The sequence below is a fragment of the Peromyscus maniculatus genome, chromosome 16 (genome assembly GCF_049852395.1).
Source record: "Peromyscus maniculatus bairdii isolate BWxNUB_F1_BW_parent chromosome 16, HU_Pman_BW_mat_3.1, whole genome shotgun sequence".
NCBI classification, from domain to species: domain Eukaryota; kingdom Metazoa; phylum Chordata; class Mammalia; order Rodentia; family Cricetidae; genus Peromyscus; species Peromyscus maniculatus.
In genome coordinates this window covers 21,780,918-21,799,639 of record NC_134867.1, presented here as the reverse complement: position 1 = coordinate 21,799,639, position 18,722 = coordinate 21,780,918, and the positions used below count along the sequence as shown (strand labels likewise).

Genomic DNA, 18,722 nt, shown 5'->3' with positions numbered 1-18,722 from the left:
AACTAGATATGGTGGTACACAACACCTGTAACCCTAGCACTCCAGAGGTAGAGGCAGAAGGGTCAGAAGTTCAAAGTTATCCTCAACTACATAGTGAGTTGAAGGCTAACTTAGGCTACCAAAGATTCTGGAGAGAGAGAGAGAGAGAGAGAGAGAGAGAGAGAGAGAGAGAGAGAGAGAGAGAGAGAGAGAGAGAGAATGAATCTGGTCTAGAGGAACCCGTGGTAATCTACCCAGAATGACTGAATCCTGCAGCTTGCAGATTTCAAATTCTTTTTTGTAGCTTCACATGAACTTTGTCTGGGTGATAGGCTCACTGAGACTCTGTTCGGTATTTTCTTCCCAAGGTGCTACACTTGTAAGTATCTTAGGTCTATGGTGGTTGCTTTCTGTCTCAATAGACCTGATAAGGCAGTATTTTAGTTAATATGTAGTAAACTTGTGAGGGTTCTTTAGCAAACTTCCTTGTCTTGAACTCGCCCTCAGAGAACTTGTCTATTAGTTTTCAGCTTTACTTGCTCTTTAATTAAAAAAAAAAATACATGTTTGGTTTCAAAGCTTTCCTATTTTCTCCTCTATCTCATTGCTTACTATTGAAGCTTCCAGTTTTTAAGGTATTTGTTATAAGCTACAGTTTGCCAAGCATGCACAGTCAAAGCCCAATTTCCTGTATAGCTCAGCCAACCTCAAAGAAGTACAGTGGCTGACCAGCCTAAGCATTCTGGGTCAAGTTTGTGTGGCCGGACTCGCCTGAATGCAATCTGCAATTCCACTGTTTGCTTTGCATGTGGAGAGCTCTCCGAAGACCTAACCTTTAGCCAGCGAATGCCTTTCATTATGGGCATTAAGCTAAAGTATAAAGTAGCCACACTGTGATGTTCTGAGCTATCTAAGATCCAAAGGTCTAAACTAACTGCTCTCAATATTCTTTTAAGAGGGAAAGATACTCTAACCTTGCAAAAGGAAACAGATAGCCCTCTAGGCACTCTTGCGACAGAAGTGATGAAGCCCAAAGAATTCCTCTAGCAAGATGGAGACCTGAGGACAGCAGCCGTGTAGGAAGCCAGCCTGGATGAGGGATGAAGAGCCTCCATTGGCTCACCCCAGCACCTGTCAATGCCGTGATCCTTGGCTGCGTATGGATGTCTGTGGTGCAGGGTACGGTTCTGAGCAGCTGCCTCACGTCCTGCGTAACTAACCTGGTAAGTTTCACCCACCTGCTGTTTGTGTTTGCAGGAGCTAGAACACGATCTCGTTTGTAACTGAGGTTCATTTTCTCCTCAGGACACCCCCTTTTTTACGAGAAGGTAGCAAAAAAATTCTGCTTCTTGGTTTATTTTTTTTCCCCTGAAGGTAGGAGAATATATAATTTCAAAATATACGCAGGCTATTTTATTTATTTGTTATCACTCTCTAGATTTTTTTTTTGAGGAATTCAAGGATTGGGTAAAAGACTCTTTAAATAGAAGCAGATTTTACAAACTGTAAAACATTCAACTTATCAATCTATTATAAAATCATTAATATTTGTTTAAAATATAAACTAGGCCTTTGACACACTGTAAACTTTCCAGTTCCCAGTTAACAGGGGTGGTACTGTGGATAAATTGCTGACTAGGGAGCAGGGGCAGAAGCTGAGTACAACATTTTGTGTCAAGCGACCAGGTTATTTGTGTCTTTTTATTTATACGTATGCACTTGTCAGGTTTGACTTATCAATTTTGACATAAAACATTTTTTTCTTCATATTGTTGTCCCTTTCCATGTATTATATGATATCATTTCAATAGTGGCCTCGTTGTGCTTATAACAGCCACTAGCTCTCTTTTAAGTTAACTTTTGTATTTATAAGTTAACTTGAAAAACCAAATGCTGTTTCTGGAAAGAGACGCATTCTTCCTCTCTAAAGATTAAATAATATAGCCAGGTGCTGGTGGTGCACCCCTTTAATCCCAGCACTCGGGAGGCAGAGGTGGGTGGATTTCTGTGAGTTTGAGGTCAGCCTGATCTACAAAGTGAATTCCAGGACAGCCAAGACTATACGGAGAAACTCTGTCTCAAAAAACAAAAAACAAACAAAAAAATCAAGAGACAAAAAAATTAAATAAAAAAAATAGCGTGATTGCTTAATGACCAGCTAGGTATGGCATTTTGTAGCTTTATTATAAAGTAACCGAGTGTCAAACACTGTACTCATTCTTACATTAACACCTTGGAGGGAGAGTTCTCTGGTAGATTAGAAAAGGGTGTGTTACACACTTACGTTTGAATTCACGCAAAGCAGTAAATCATTGCTTAGGCAAACTGTAGAGAGAAGCATTTCAAAAATGGTTTACAGCAATCTTTGCCAAGATCTTCCTGCCTTTGATGCAGAAATGTTTGCTTTTGCTTCGGTGGTTATAACACAAACTTAGAAATAGCGTGGAAGTCAGGGATTGTGAGGGAGAGCAAGGGAGGAGGACCAGGAGTGAGCCAGCCTGGGCTACAGGAGATGGAGGAGACTGGAGTTTCCTGCCCTAAAAGAGATTTCTTTTATTTTTTTTTCTGATAAGTATATGAAGATGTTGCAGCTTATGTTTATATCTGTACATATCACACTGTTTATAAGATGAAGAGAAAAGAATGAGGATTCCACTGTTAACCAAGATTATTTTTCTTTCTGTAATTTCTCAAATTGATCTTGGTATATGTATGTGTACACACACACACACACACACACACACACACATATGCATATATTGAGTTGATGTTGACCTCACACTCATGGCAATCCTCATGTCTCAGTTTGTCTAGGTTAGAATTATGGGAGAAAGCCACTATGACTGGCTTAAACGTGTGTGTGTGTGTGTGTGTGTGTGTGTGTGTGTGTGTGTGTGTAATTTTACACACAATCATTTCGCTTCGCATTATATTATGAGTTTCCCTTTATATCCTGAGATTCTTTGGAAATAAGCTCTTTAACATCTTTAAAAGTTGTCTGCATCCTTCCTTTTGAACCTGATATTCATTGTTTTCCAAACTACAGTCTTCATTTGGTGTCCAGCTCTCCTTTCTGTTCTCTGTGTGTGGGCTCCATGCCCTCGGGGTTTGGCAGCTCACACAGACAGTCCAGTCGGGTCCTTTGTTGAGCTGCCTTCCTTCCGTTCACCACCTACAGAGGAGGGCGCAGCCCCTGAGGTGGCAATTGCAAGAGACACAGTCTGCTGGTTTGACCTGTAAGTGCAGTAAAAGTGTTCTGAGCTGGGCCTCCCACACTGGTTTGGGAGGGGCTGCCGCAGGTGGATGGGCAACTGAAAGCGGCCACTGCGACGGGAGATGCCCACCTTGTTATTCCCTACTGTCCTTTTGAATGTGGACGTTTGCTAAGATGAACAGCTTTGATTTCCAGATTTTGATGGGTGGTTGATATCGAGGCATTTTCTTTTTCATTGAAGCATGAAAGACATTCTTGAACAAAAGAACGTTAGGATTAAGTCAAGCATGGTGATTCATGCCTATAACCCCAGCAGATACAGAATCGGTACAGGTTTGAAGCCAGCCTGGGCTACAGAGTGAGCTCTGGGATATCTTGGGCCATGGAGTGAGACGGACAGGGATGACAGCAAGTAAACCACAGAAGGGAATGTTAGAATTGCTGGGGAAAGCCAAGCTTGAGTTCTGGAGCAGTTTCACATTGACTGAGGGAGTCTATGTGTGAGCTCAGTATACTAATGGCCTTGTGTTTGAAGTCTAGATGCCGTGTGGTGCAGAAAAAAAAATACTGAATGCTCTCATATTATTAGTATTGTGTTTATATAACACAAACAAACAAACAAAACCCAAAAGATTCATAATGAATAATTTGTGGGAGTGCACTTTGCTGTAGATCCTGGGGGCACAACAGCAAATTAAAGACTTAGTTTCATCACAATTTTCTCAGCTTTAGCAACGATTTAACAACTGAGGACTACATCCAGAAGTACTTACTTATCAGTGTCAGTTCTATTCAGTAGAATCCCTGGGGATCTGAGGGTCTGCAGTTCTGCAGTGGCTGCAGCTAGAAACTCAAGGAAGTCAATTATGTGACCAGTGGCCTCACAGAAGCTGCAGTTTGCTGAAGCGACAAAGTTTTGATCACTAGACGTTAAAAGTTACTCAAGTATTGTATCGTCATAGTTTCATCGTTTTGACAAATTAGAGAATAATGACAATGCAGTTTAAAATGTACTTGTAAGGTTCCAAGGAACCACCTGAAAGATGGTTAGAAAGACGGGGCTCAGGAGGCTGTCCTGTTTAAAAAAATCATATGCAAATATCAGTACCTTTTTATATGTCAACATATGACATTAACAGCAGCAGCAGCAGCAGCAATTACAACAACAACGACAACAACAACAACAACAACAACAACAACAGATAACTGGATCAGGGGGGTGCTGGAGGGACCCCTGAATGGTCAAGAGTGTGTACTGTTCTTGCAGAGGTCCCAAGCTTGTTTCCTAGTCCCCAGATTGGGTGGCTCACAACCACCTGTAACTCCAGCTCCAGAGATCCGACGCCTCTAGCCTCTGAGGCGCCTGTACTCAAGCGCACACTCCAGTTCCCCCCACCTCATAATTTAAAATGATAAAGACAAATCCTAATGAGATATTGGAGTAAAACCCTAATCCCCCAATTCTGTGCAAACATCTAGAAATTTACATAGCCTATTTTCTGGTAGAAACAGACTGGCCGTAAAATGGAAAATAATCCAGATCTAAAACTATGCACACAGGGAGTAAGTTAAGATTCCATTAAGATGGAAGTCCATTCTTATTGTTTTTGAGACAAGGTCTTTAAGCAATTTTAAAAGACAATCTATCTATCTATCTATCTATCTATCTATCTATCCATCCATCCATCCATCTATCTATTGAGACATAAGGTACCATGCACGTGAAAAAAAGTCCCTCCATTCCCATCAGGTTCAAATAATTTCTAGGTGCTATTATAAACAAAGGGTATGATTGAAATACAAGCAGTCAAAAAACAAAAACCAAAGCACATTAAAAAAAAAAGAAAAAACAACCCTAAACCAAAACCAAACAACCAATGACTCTGTCTCATTAAAATAGTAGCCAAATTTACCGGGGAATATGCCAAAATCCAGGAGTGGAAATGCCTTGAAAAGCCTAAAATAGGGGCTAGAGAGGTGGCTTGAGGTTAAGAGCACCTGTTCTTGCAGAAGACCCAGGTTCACAACCATCTGTGGTCCTAGATCTAGGGGATCCAACAGGCATGCACATGGTACACATACTCACATGCAGGCAAAACATTCATATGCACATAAAAAAATAAATAAATCTTAAAAAAGAAGAGCCTAGGTCAGGTGGTGGGGGTGCACACTTTTAATCCCAGCACTCAGGAGGCAGAGGCAGGTGGATCTCTGAGCTGGAAGTCAGCCTGGTCTACAGAGCAAGTTACAGGACAGCCAGGGCTACACAGAGAAACCCAGTCTTGAAAAAAAAAAAAAAAAAAAAAAAAAAAAACCCAGACTCCCTAACAATTTAACTATTTAAAACTTCAATTATTCTGTTTATTAGGAAAATAAACATAAATGATACGAAGAGAGTTTCAATGTGGGAAAAAAAGATATTACAAGCAATACATTAAATTAATTAACTTGGACATAAATAAAAGCACTTAGAATAAGAATATGAATAACCACAAAAAAGAACGTTAGGGCTGGTAAGATGGCTCAATGGATAAAGATGCTCTCAGCCAGGCCTAGTGACCTGGGTTCAAGCCTTAGGTCCAGTCCACTGGTAGGAGAGAACCTCCACTTGTAAGTTGTTCTCTGACCTCCACTTGTAAGTTGTTCTCTGCGGAAGAGTCACGAGCCATGGTTACCGGAGTTAGAACAGGCTTTATTAGAGAGAAGAGGGGATAGGACAGGAGAAGCCAGACCTGGCAGAAAGAAAGAAAGGCAGAGAGAGAGAGAGAGAGAGAGAGAGAGAGACAGACAGACAGACAGACAGACAGACAGACGCGGGAACATGGTCTTATAAAGGCCAGGACGCATCTGCGCACACAGGCCCATGCGCAGAGATCACGTGATCACGTCTGCCCAACTGCATGACCACGTAACTATGGGGCGTGGGGCACACAGGACGTATGACCCGGAAATGACTAGGTGGAGATGGCTAAGTGTCCCGCCAGGTATGGCCGACCGTGGGGGTGTGGTGGGAATTCCTATCACAACTCCCTCCAATAAATGTAATAAAATTAAAGAAAAAAATTTATAAACTGCTAAAACGCATGTGATAATAGTCGACCTCAGACCAAGCGCAGAAATGGGAAGGAAAACCGATCATTTATTTCTGCTATCAGCTTGGTAAAGATATGAATATTTATGAAAAAAAAGTTCATGGTTAATAAAGATGTGGGTAAGCTGGGGTTAGCATTCATTATAGATTAGGATATAATTTGTAACTTTCTAGAAAAAATGTATTAATAAATATCATAAATGATATTTGTTAGCTCTGCCTGCACATCAAGAAACTTACTTGAGATTATTGCATAACTAATCATGAGTCTGTGAAAGGCTGCATATAGCAAATTTGCACATGTCAAGGAGAGATTCCTAAGAGCTTTCACTGAATTGTAACTTTTTCTGTTTTGTTTTTTTTTTTGTTTGTTTTTGTTTTTGTTTTCAAGACAGGGCTTCTCTGTGTAGCTCTGGATGTTCTGGAACTCACTTTGTAGACCAGGCTGGCTTCAAACTCACAGAGATCCACCTGCCTCTGCATCCCCAGTGCTGGGATTAGAGACATGAACCACCACACCTGGCTTAAATAATCTATCTATCTATCTATCTATCTATCTATCTATCTATCTATCTATCTATCTATCTATCTATCTATGTGTGTATTACATGTGTGCTTGGTGCTCTGGGATAGCAGAGGAGGGTATCAGACCCCATGAACTGGAGTTACAGATGGTTGTGAGTCACCAAGTGAATGCTGGGAATTGAACCCAGGTCCTCTGCAAGAGTAATAAATGCTCTAAACCACTGCCTCATCTTTCCAGCCCTTTAGAAGTATTAAAATTTTAAATTTCTGTGTTTTTATGTGGCCGTGCTGTGATTGAACCTAGAACCTTGCATATGGCAGGCTAGTGCTGAACCACTGAGTCTCACCCCATCCTTATTTCTTAATTAATATATAAAAACATAAAAATTGTATTATACAAGTACATTATTTGAATCTTCTCAGAATGTTATGAGTTGAATCTTTTTTGGTTATTTCTTCCTTCCTTTTTTTGTGGAGGGGAGGGGTTGGTTTAATTTTATTTATTTATTTTTGAGTCAGAGTCTCCTTCTCTGGCCTGGGATTTCAGGCAATCCCCCTGTTTTAGATACCTGAATGCTGGGGTTACAGGTATGAAGCAGTACAACTGGCTTTTGGATGAAGTATTCTTCTTCTTCTTATATGTGAAATGAGCAATACTAAGTCAAGCATTTCTCTTAAGGAGCAAATCTATGTTAAAATGAGTTAAAATGCAGACCATTGACCTTGGTTCCGTTTGTGAGGGAGGAAGTTAAGAATTCGATTAGTTCCAGCTCCGGTGCTGGGATAGACAAGGCTTGTGCCAACGAGTAGGTGTTGGGTTAAGAGTGTCTGTGATGTGGGACCAGATTTGTGTGTTGGAGGCAGATGACTCACTGGAGCTTTGCAGGGAGTGCTGGAGGGTCAAAGTGCAGAGAGCACTTTTGTGTGTTCATAAAGACCACCACTTCCCTGCTTCTTAAAACTGGAACCCAAGCAGTTTACTAAACTTCTTTGGGTCTCGGCTATAAAACAGGATCAGTAATAGTACATATTTTGTAGAATTGTTAAGACAGTTCCTTGATATTTAACATAAAACAGAGTAATGCTGACCCCTTTATCAGTCAAGGTTCTCTAAGGGAAAAAAACCAGTAGACTGTATATGTATGTGTATATGTATATATCTATACACATACGCATATATTATGCACTGGCTTATACATTATAAACTGAATAGTCCAAAGTAGCCATCTGCATGATAGAGAGGTTGAGAACTGGGTAACTACTGAGTCTAGGAGCTGGATGCTTTAGTCATTCCAACCTAGGATGGCCTGGAGGCTCTGGAACCTCTTTGTATCTGGGCCTCCACCTGAAGGCACCGTGAACCCGGTGGGAAGATCGCCCCCCACAGGCTGTTTTTCCTGGAAATGCCCACAAAGATCCACCTAGAAGCTCCAGATACAATCAAGTTGGCAAACAAGGTTAACCATGATGCCTTTATCAAAGTTAGGAGATGCCTCTCTTCTGTGTCTGGAAACCGGTGAGGAGGGTCTGGGAAGCAACTTTAGAGATTTTCAGAAACTGTCAGAGACAACATCAGGACCAGGGGTCAGTTTTTCTCAAGTTCTTTGAACATTTTTTATTAGTGACCCAATATTCTCCCTTGTTCTATATAGATCCATTCAGATTTCTTTCTTCCCGTGCTTCAGTCTTGATGGTTTGCCTTTCTAGGAATGTGTCCATTTTATCTCAGTTATCCAGCTTGTTCATGTAGGATTGTTCACGATGCTCTCTCGGAATCATTGGTGTTTCTGTATAAGCGGCCATGGTGGTTCTACATTCATCTCTGATCTCAGTACCGTGTCTTCTCTTTCTGCTTCTTAGCAACACACCTAAAGGCTGTCAGTATTGTTGTTCTTTCCAAACCAGCTTTCGGCTTCATCTATTTTCTGCACTGTTTTTCTGTGCTCTCTCTGATTCACCTCTGCCCTACTCCTTGCTTCTCCCACCTTCTACCTCTGAAGGGTTCGTTCATTCTGTTTCTAGCATCTTCAGTGCAAAGTCAAGTTGCTCATCTGAGTTTGCTTTGTTCATGGAGGCACTTAGAATTAAAAAAAAATATTGCATTTACTTATATATTTATTCATGTGTATGTGAGTGTTTCAGTGTGTGTGTATCCATACATGCCATGGCACATGTGTGGGGAAGACGGCCACAGGAGCCATTTCTCTTCTTCTGTCCTGTGGGTCCTGGGGATTAAATAAAATCTGAAATGCACGGGAAGGAGCAGGTATACCATTAGCTTAGTAATGGGCTGTCTCCTGTGATAGTACTGCCCGTTCAGAGGCCACACTGGATGCTTAAACCACACTTCCATCCTTCTTGGGACTTTTTTTTTGTCATTTCCAGTGACATATTTTGTTTATAGAACTGGAAGCTAAGGATGGACACTACATCCCTTGCTGTGTGAGTTACATCTGTAACTCAGTGTTTCATATCAATAAACCTTTTATTTTTGTTTTGAGTTTTGAGATAGGGTCTCACTATAGTCTTGGTTGGCCTGGAACGTACTATGTAGACCAGGCTGGCCTCACACTCATAGAGATCTACATGCCACTGCCTCCTGAGTGCTGGGATCAAGGGTATGTGTAACCACACCCAGCTTAGAAAACTCTTTATTCTTTTTAAATATTTTTTGAGGTTATAATAGAATTACATCATTTTCCCTTTCCCTTCTCTTCTCCAAAGCTTCCCATGTACCCCACCTTTTGTTCTCTTTCAAATATATGTCCTTTTTTCCTCTTATCATTGATATATATATATATATGTATATGTACACATACAAATATGTATATTCATAAATACAGAGATACAGCTGTTCTCAACTCATACCATGTTACTTGTATTCATATGTTTTCAAGGCTGACCATTTGGTACTGGATAACAGATGCTGTGCTCTTCCCTGGGGAACACTGTTTCTTTCCACTCTCAGCCTTCCTTAGTTGCCTGTAGCTATTTGTTTTGGATTGCAGCCTTGTGAGTTCTCCCCTTCAGCAGACTCTTAAGGGGAGGGTCTGGGTAGACAGGATGTTGCAAACCTGTATCTCTGGACTCAGGAGGTGCGGCAGCTGGATTGAAGGGTCTAGGCCAGCCTGGGGTACGTGGAGAATTACTGTTTCACCAGACCAGACAAAACCAAGGCAAACCAAATCATGGAGGTTCTGATCAGGACCAAGCAGTGCTCGAAATGCACATGTAGGTCGCCTCTGCCTATGGTTTTAATCAGTCAGCAGAGCAGAGCATGTATGAAAGTAACTCATGTTCATGTGGTACTACTGACCTGAGCATCATGGGCTGCCATTCTTTATCGTCTTCCTGTAGATGAAGGATTCTGTTCAAACAACGACCAGAGAAATGAGAAAGTTATAGACTCCTCCTCCGATTTCTCTTATTTTTCTTAAAACACCATCAACAACAAAATAAACAAGCAAACAAACAAAAAAACCTAACCCCTAAGTCCATCCGACCAACCACAGAAAACTCGAAGTGCTTACCTAGCATACAGGAGCCTCTGGATCTGATTCTCAGTACTGGAACAAAACTCAAACAGAACAAGACAGAAACAAAGACAGCTAACTCAATCACGTTCCGAGACACTGTACTCTTGTGTCATCCTAGATTACACAGCAAGTCGGAGGGCCATCCTGCGCGACATGAGACCCTGTTTCCACAGCCAGCATGACAATACAAAAGGAAACAAAAAAACGTTAAAAATATATTTGTCATTTAAAAGTATTTGCATGTGTGTGAAAGTCTCGGTGTGGGTGTCTGCATGTGGAGGCCAGAAGGTATTAGATCCCCCGAGGATGGAGTTTCAGGTGGTAGTGAGAAGCCTGATGTGGGTGCTGGGAACTAAACTCAGGTCCTCTGCATAGGTGGCACTCTTAATCGCCAAGTTGTCTCTCGAGCCACAACAAATGCTTTCGTTCCAATTTTTTTTTTTTTAACTTTTTATCTTATTTTTTATGGGTATGAGTGTTCTGCCTACAGAGCTTTGCAACATGTTCACGCCTTGTGCCTGCAGAGGCCAGAAGTGGGTGTCAGATCCCCAGGAACTGGACTCACAGATGGCTGTGAGTTGCCGCATGGATACTCAGATTTGAACCCCATGTCTTCTGGAAGAGCCAATGCTCTTAACTGCGGAGCCATCTCTCTACTCCAGTGGTTCTCAACCTTCCTAATGCTGCAACCCTTTAAAACAGTTCCTCATGTGATGATCCCCAACTATAAAATTATTTTTGATGCTACTTCATAACCGGATTTTGCTATTGTTATGAATCGTAATGTAAGTAAATAGCTGATATACAGGAAAATCTTATTCAACCCCTGAAAGGGGTCGCGGCCCACAGGTTGAGAACCCATCACTAGCTCCATAAATGCCATCTTAAAAATTTCAAATATGTAAGAGCTAAAGAGAGAATTTATATTTCATTAAATATGCTATTCCAAATTTGTATGTTTCCCCTTAGTTACTGAGTAATTGGAAAGAAAAGGGGGAGGAAATTGAAAATAGTTCTTTTCTAATTCAGGAGACCTTTGTGTGGATTAGTTGCCTCATGCACAGATCCATTTAATTTGCCCGTAGATTCTGTTCGGTCATCCTTACATGTCCACACTGTCACCCCACCCTTGTAGAGGCTGCAGAATTCCCAGGCCCTGGCATACATAATTTGCATCAGCCTTTTGTCCAGCCTCATGACAGATTAAATGACTTGAAAACACTTGGCAAGTCACTCTACAATCAACAAACAATGAGGAAGAACTCAGTTCCAGGAAGCTTACAAAAAAAAAAAAAAAAAAAAAAAAGGTGTAATGGTCCACTGCTGGGGGGTACTGATGTGATTGATGATGTTTATTGTTCCTTCTTCATTTCAGGGAAGACAGCTTGATACTGGCACCCCATACAATCTGAGTGAGGCGGTGAGTAATTATTTCTATTGTCAAGAACTCTACAGTTTGTGTGGATTTAAAAAAAAAGGATTATTGGTCTGTTTTATTACAATAAGAGTAATTCCTAAATAAAATCTCATATACGCATCTTTGGTGAAAGAAGGACCTTTGAAAATAATGAGAAGTCTGAATAATAGAATTTATTAAAAATGAAATATTTTAAAGTAGGAAAAGCAAAAGGACGAAATATAAACCCATGGTTTTGCCTACACAGCTGGGTGGCTTGGGATTACGACTTAGTATTTTATAGTGTGTTGTCTGAGAAGGTTGGGCTATATAATTTTGTTGTTTCTTTCACCAATTATGTTTTGTGGTTTTTATTACTTTTCTGCATGTATATTCAATTATTCAACAAATGTTTACTGCCTTAACATACATATGTGGCAGGCACGGGGCTAGGCAGATGTCTTCATTATGGTTTCCATCGCTGTGAAGAGACACCATGACCACAGCAACTGTTATAAAGGGAAACATTTAATTAGGGCTACCTTATGGTTTCAGGGGTTTAGTCTATTATCATCATGGCGGGAGGCATGCAGGCAGACAGGGTGCTGGAGAAAGGGGCAAGAGCTCTACATCTTGATCCACAGGCAGCAGAAGCAACTGTGTGTCACATTGAGCACAGCTTGAGCAAAGGAGACCTCAAAGTCCACTCCCACGGTGACACACTTCCTCCTTCAGGGCCACACCTAACCCTGACAAAACCACACCTCCTAATAGTGCCGCTCCCTATGGGGGCCATTTTCTTTCTAACAACTACAGCAGAAGAGGTTTGCAACTGAGGCTTGTGTTTGAAGGAACTGTAAACTTTTGAGACATATATAAAACCACGGAGAGAAAACACAATAATGTTGCTATGGTGGGACATTTAAGGGAACACACAGGGTCAAAGTTCACTTCATCTCCCTGAAAGGCCTTCAGACTGAAAGAGGAAGAGATTTCTATCCCCACTTGAGGCCCTTTTTCCTCTGAGGGGCTTTCACAGAACCTCAGGTGTCTGTGGGAGAATGACGTAAGTCTGAATTGGAGATGGCTGAGTGGGAAAAGGTGCTGGCCACTGGCCTGACCACCTGGGTTCAATTCCCAAGACTAGCATGGTGGAAGGAAAAAAAGTAACTCCTGTAAGAGGGTGCTGGGAACTGAACCCGTGTCTTCAGCAGGAGCAGCAAATGCTCTCAACCCTTGAACCATTTCTCTGGCCCTTTTGCTGAATATTTGGTACGACACCTTTAACATTTTCCAGAGCTGACAGGTATTTTAATTTTATAATTGTTTGTGTTTAAATACTTCTTTGCATAAGTATGTAACATAAAATGGTGGAAATATATTTAGGGCCATTTCAGAAATGGTTAGAAATTCTTTCCTAATCCCAAGTCAGAATTCAAAGACCAAATTTAGAAAAATTTTGTTTTTTGACAATTACGTACATGTGTATAATGCATCTGATTATTGCCTCTTCTCCCTTTTCATTCCCTCTCATCTCCACAAATCCCCACTTAGTCCTAACAAATTCTTTTTCTAGACTCATGGCTTTTGGTTTGGTTTTGTGACCCATTTAGTGTAAATAAGACCATATATACATGACTATTGGGTTGGAACTACCCATTAGAGACTGGTGGAGTCTCGGATGGGGAAAAAACTGAAGGCGACGACTTCCTTCTCTAGGAATCTCATTAGCAAATAATTCAGCAGTGAGAGAGCCTTCCTCTATCCAGGTCTGTTAGTGGACCCATTCTTGTGTACATTTAGGATTGGGAGCTTTTAACCTCTTTGAGTTCATTATTCCAATGGCTATGTGTCTTACTCAGTCATAGGGTGTTTTGAAGACCTCTTTCCTATCTTCTGGCCCTTACATTCCTTCCACCAGTGTTCTACAATGTTTCTTGAGCCGTAGAGGAGATGGTATAAATGTCTTGTTCAGGGATGAGCATTCATCTGTCATGTATTCTTAGCCTATCGGTCAGCCAGGAATCTCTGTATTCACTGTGCACTGGAAAAAGAGTCTTCTGCGGTTAAGGCTGAGAGCCACTTTTGCCTGTGGATATAAACACAGATATTTATAAAGCAGTTTGAAATCATGTCAATTTAGCTAAGCAACAGTATTCAGTTCCCATATAAGGTCTGTGATCTCTCTCACCAGGGATTTTTTTTTTTTTACCAGGTTTATGTTTATAGACTCCTCTGGAGTGAGCCTGAAATCCAATTAGAAAACAGTTGGTTATCTCCACAACAGCAGTACCACTACTGCATAAATGCTCAAACATCAGCTTTTAAAATCAAGAATTTTAACACAATGTAATCCAGAGATACACCAATTTGTACTTCTATGTTAGAATATTCTTTTAGTGATTTTTCTATTGCTGTGATAAAATACCACAACCAGCTCAACTTATAGAAGAAAGAGTTTATTTGAAACTTACAAATTTAGAGGGCTAGAATCCATGACCATCATGCTGGGGAGCATGGCAGCAGGCAGGCATGGCATTGGATCAATAGCTGAGGGCTCACATCTTGAGACACAATCACAAGGCAGAGAGAGCTAACCTTCTCCAGCAAGGTCACACTTCCTAGTCCTTCCCAAACAGTTCCATCAACTGGGGACCAAGTATTCAAGTATATGAACTATGAGATCCCTTTTCTTTTCTCTTTTCCTTCCTTCCTTCCTTCCTTCCTTCCTTCCTTCCTTCCTTCCTTCCTTCCTTCCTTCCTTCCTTCCTTCCTTCCTTCCTTCCTCCCTCCCTCCCTCCCTCCCTCCCTTCCTTCCTTCCTTTCCTTCCCTCTTTCTTTCTATTCTATTTCATGACCACAGTTTCCCCTCCCTCTTCTCCTCCCATTCTTTCCCCCGACCTCCCTTCTGCCCCCACCAGCCCAATCCACTCCTCTGTTTCTGTTCAGAGAGGGGCAGGCCTCCCATGTGTATCAACAAATCATGGCATATCAACTTGTAGTAAGACTGAACACCTCCCCTTGTATTAAGGCAATCCAGTATGAAGAATAGGTTCTCAAGAGCCAGCCAAAGCGTTAGGGACTCCCATTGTTAGGAGTCCTACAACTAGACCAAGCTGCACAACTGTCACACATACGTAGAGGGCCTACGTCAGTCCCAAGCAGCCTCCCTGGCTGTTTGTTCATACTCTGTGAGTTCCTATGGGCCCAGGTTAGTTTTCTCTGTGAGTTTTCTTGTGATGTCCTTGACCCCTCTGGCTCCTATAATCCTTCCTCTCTTCAGCAGGATTCCCTGAGCTCAGTCTAATATTTGTTGGGTCTCTGCTACTGTTTCTATCAGTTGCTGGATGAAGGCTTTCTGATGACAACTGGGGTGGCCACCAGTCTGATCGTAGGAGATGGCTAGTTCAGGCTGTGTGTCCACTGTTGCTAGGTGTCTTAGCTGGGGCCATACTTATAGATTCCTGGGAGTTTCCCTTGTACCACGTTTCTACTTGACCCTGAAAAATACTCCCCACTTTCTAATCATCTTCTTCAGTATTTTGCCCCTCTATCCACCCCCCAACCCAATTCTTCATCTTCCCATTCCCACCTACCCCCGGTCCACCTAGGAGATCTCTTTTATTTCCCCTTCCTGGGGAGATTTTTTTTTTGAGACAGGGTTTCTCTGTGTAGCCCTGGCTATCCTAGAACTCACTCTGTAGACCAGTCTGGTCTCAATCTCATGGAGATCTGCCTGCCTCTGCCTCCTGAGTCATGGGATTAAAGGCATGTGCCACCACTGACTGACTAGCTCTTTTCATTCAGACAGGAATGATGAAAGAAAATAATAAAAGTTACTTTTTAAAAATTAAATTATTATGTTTCTATGAGAACAGAAAACTTTGCATATATAACTAAAAAAACCCACTGAGATTCATACTGTAATATCTCCAAATTTGGGCTGAGTTGTGTCAGGGAGCATTCACTGATGCTGTGTATCCTCACACACATTGTAAAGTGCACATGTCATGGCCTTAGAACTGAGGCTATGGTGAAATCATGAAGTGCAACATAGGTAAGTGCTTCTAGAAATACCTCGGGTTCATACACCTATGATTCTGAGTTAATTTTTGAGCATTTAGAAATCTTTTACTGTTGCCATTTTTTTCATGAACCCCCTCTCCCCCAGTCAGGGGGATTATGACCCATAGTTTAAGAAGCTGTTCAAGCTGGGAGGTGGTGGTGCATCCCTTTAGTCCCAGCACTCAGGAGGGAGAGGCAGGTGGATCTCTGAGTTCGAGGCCAGTCTGGCCCACAAAGTGATTTCCAGGACAGTCAGGGCTACACAGAGAAACCCTGTCTCAAAAACCTAAAAGGAAAAAGAAAGAAGCTATGTTCAGCCAGGAGAGATAGATCCACAGGTAAAGCCTGATGACCTGAGTTTGATACGCTGGGATTAAAGTCCTATGTTACCATGCTGGGCCCACATTCGGTTTTTAAAAAGAACTCTCCAAAGAGGCAAATGAGCATTTGGCAAGTTGTGAAGGGCATATCAGACAGGTGAGATTGTGAGTCAGAGCGAACTTGGCTAATGACCAGGTGGGTCAGTAGGACTTGGGGATGCCTTGTTTATGGGATGAGGGTGAGGAGTTAGAGAATGAAAATGTTCCTGGGCTCTTGGCTTAGGCCACTCAAGCGTACAGACGGGAGAATGTGCTGGTATGAGGGAGGGATTCGGTGTGTCACACGCTGAACCTGCAGTGACTCAGGTGCCCATGTCGGAGGTGGGAGTGCATGTCTGCATGGAGCTTGTTAACAAGCCGGGCACAGTTATGGGCATTATCAGCACATGGCCTGGGAGGAACGGTCAAGAGAGTGACAGGCACAGATGAAGCAGGAGCCATGCGTGGGCCATGGGTCCAGCAGGAGACCCGGACAGCTGTGGGAGGACATTTGAGGGCAGCTTTGGGGTAAAAGTAGCCAGAAGTTAGCAGATTCAAGAATAGTCCACCTGCTAGGTTTGACATTCTATCTGGCTGTAGTCCCTGGTTGTGAGTCTGGCTGGTTGTATGAGGACAGCCGGAGACCCATGATACGCTTGGCGTCTTGCTGTCCTGGACTTCACTGGCTGCCATCTTTCCAGCAGACAGGGTGTTGGGTGCTCTTGGGGTGTCATCTTGCCACGTTGCAGTCCTGCCAGCTTGCAGTGAGCCACACTGTGCCCTGGTCTGTCTGTAGAGGCGCAGCTCTGATTAGAAGTCCCACTCTGATATCTCAGGGGGCTTATCTTGGTCAATAGATTTGTATTTCTAAAACACAAGGTGCTACCTTTTGTCACTGTGCATTTTCAAGTAAGAAAACCCCTCACATTTCTCCATTCACAGCCATGTCTGATTATCTCTTGCAGTGCATGCAAGGATGTCAGTTTTGGAACTCTGTAGATCAGGAAAGCTGTGCTCTGAAGTGTGTAAGTATTAAATATTGTTACACATCTTTGAGAGGGGGCCTAATGTAGCCCAGGCTGGCCTCAAACTCATATGTAGCTGAGGATGACCTTGAGTTTCTGATCTTCCTGCTCTGCCTGGAGTGCTGGGATTACAGTCATGAACCCTCACATCAGTTTATGTGGAACTGGGGGTTGAACCTGGGCTAGCAATCCATCAACTGAACCATAACTACCTCCCTTCTTGATATCTTTTTCTGTTAATGAGCTAAATTGTAACAATGCCGTTAATTGGAGGATGCTAAAGTTGGGTTTAGCAACCCACAACTATGATCCAGTCACTCCAGAGACAGAAGCAGAGGTGACTTAGTGTTTGAACCCAGCTTGGGATACAAATGTCATGCGTTTCTATAAAAAAAAAAAAAAACAAAAACAAAAAAACAGCTAATTCTTCATATATTCACCTTCATAATTTTTCTTGCCTTGTAGACCTCAGTTACAAAAGTTGTTTATGCCCATTCCCACTTGTGGCTGTGTGCATTATAGAATGGAATTTTGCCAAAGGAGGAGTGTTTGTCATCTGGATGGCTTTATTCTTACACACCATTACGAACGACAGCTTAATTATTTGTCTAGTTATGGATTTAATATCATTAGTGCCACTATGTAGATTCCTACAGGGCATGAAGCACTCCAGCTTTTCTAGACCATGTCTGCTCCACTGACCAGGGTCGGGCACAAAGCAGGTACTAATTCTTGCTGAGCGCATGAGTGGGAAGACCATTTGTTGCCAGGCAACCGTACAGGAAGTGACCCATGTGGGCAGAGGAAGTTGCTGGCCTTTGCTAGTTAGAGCTTCTAGTGGTTTCCATTTCAGTTCGTCTCCCTTGAGCTTTGGTGAAATCCCCTAGCCTTGTCCATTACAGGCTGCCTTCCAGTTCACTGAGATTTTCCAGTAGACAACCCACTTTACTATTTTCCTACCGATGCAATTCTCATAATTTTTAAGCTATTCATAAAATGGATATGTATGGATTTAACTCTTTATTTAGAGGCAGGGTTTCTATATGCTCTTGAATATGAGGCCCTCCTGCATCAGCTTCCAAGTGCTGGGATTACAGGCATATGGCACCATGCTCATATGAGCTGTTTGCTACCTGTTTGTCTTATTATTGATTATCAGTAGTGGAAAAAAACTCAGTTGGAGGAAATGCACAGCTGAATCACTAAAGTTATCTGCAACTTTCGGATGTTAAGTAACTTTTCTTTTCTTTTCTGTGCAGAATGATACGTATGCCACCATTTGTGAGGTGAGTTCATAATCACTTGCAAAAAAGATATAATCAAGCCCAAGTGTGTATTCTTAGACTTTAAAAGGCTATTAAAGGAAGATGAAGAAATTCTCAGTCATAAATGAGGGTCTAATCTCATTTGGGCACAGATATTTGCTGTTTGATGTATCTATGTGTATATATAAGTCTTTATTAACGTGTATGTACATACATACATAAACAGTCATCCTTCAGTATCCAAGGGGGATAGGTTTCAGGAACACC

The 18,722-nt window shown here is 42.0% G+C and overlaps 1 protein-coding gene across 5 annotated transcripts in view; it reads left to right on the top strand.

Annotated features, from left to right (window-relative positions):
- The first annotated feature begins 934 nt into the window (after positions 1–934).
- Ros1 (ROS proto-oncogene 1, receptor tyrosine kinase) overlaps positions 935–18,722 on the top strand; it is a 127,529-nt gene continuing 109,741 nt past the window's right edge. For 2 of the 5 annotated variants that reach the window (XM_076552468.1, XM_076552467.1), the window contains exons 1-4: positions 935–1,202; positions 11,721–11,765; positions 17,131–17,190; positions 18,450–18,476. In XM_076552468.1, the coding sequence (XP_076408583.1) occupies positions 1,080–1,202; positions 11,721–11,765; positions 17,131–17,190; positions 18,450–18,476 (255 nt within the window). In that variant the 5' untranslated portion in view covers positions 935–1,079. Of the gene's footprint in view, positions 1,203–6,101; positions 6,178–11,720; positions 11,766–17,130; positions 17,191–18,449; positions 18,477–18,722 lie in introns of those variants that run through there. The other 3 variants (XM_042262091.2, XM_042262089.2, XM_042262090.2) reach the window with 2 other exon arrangements.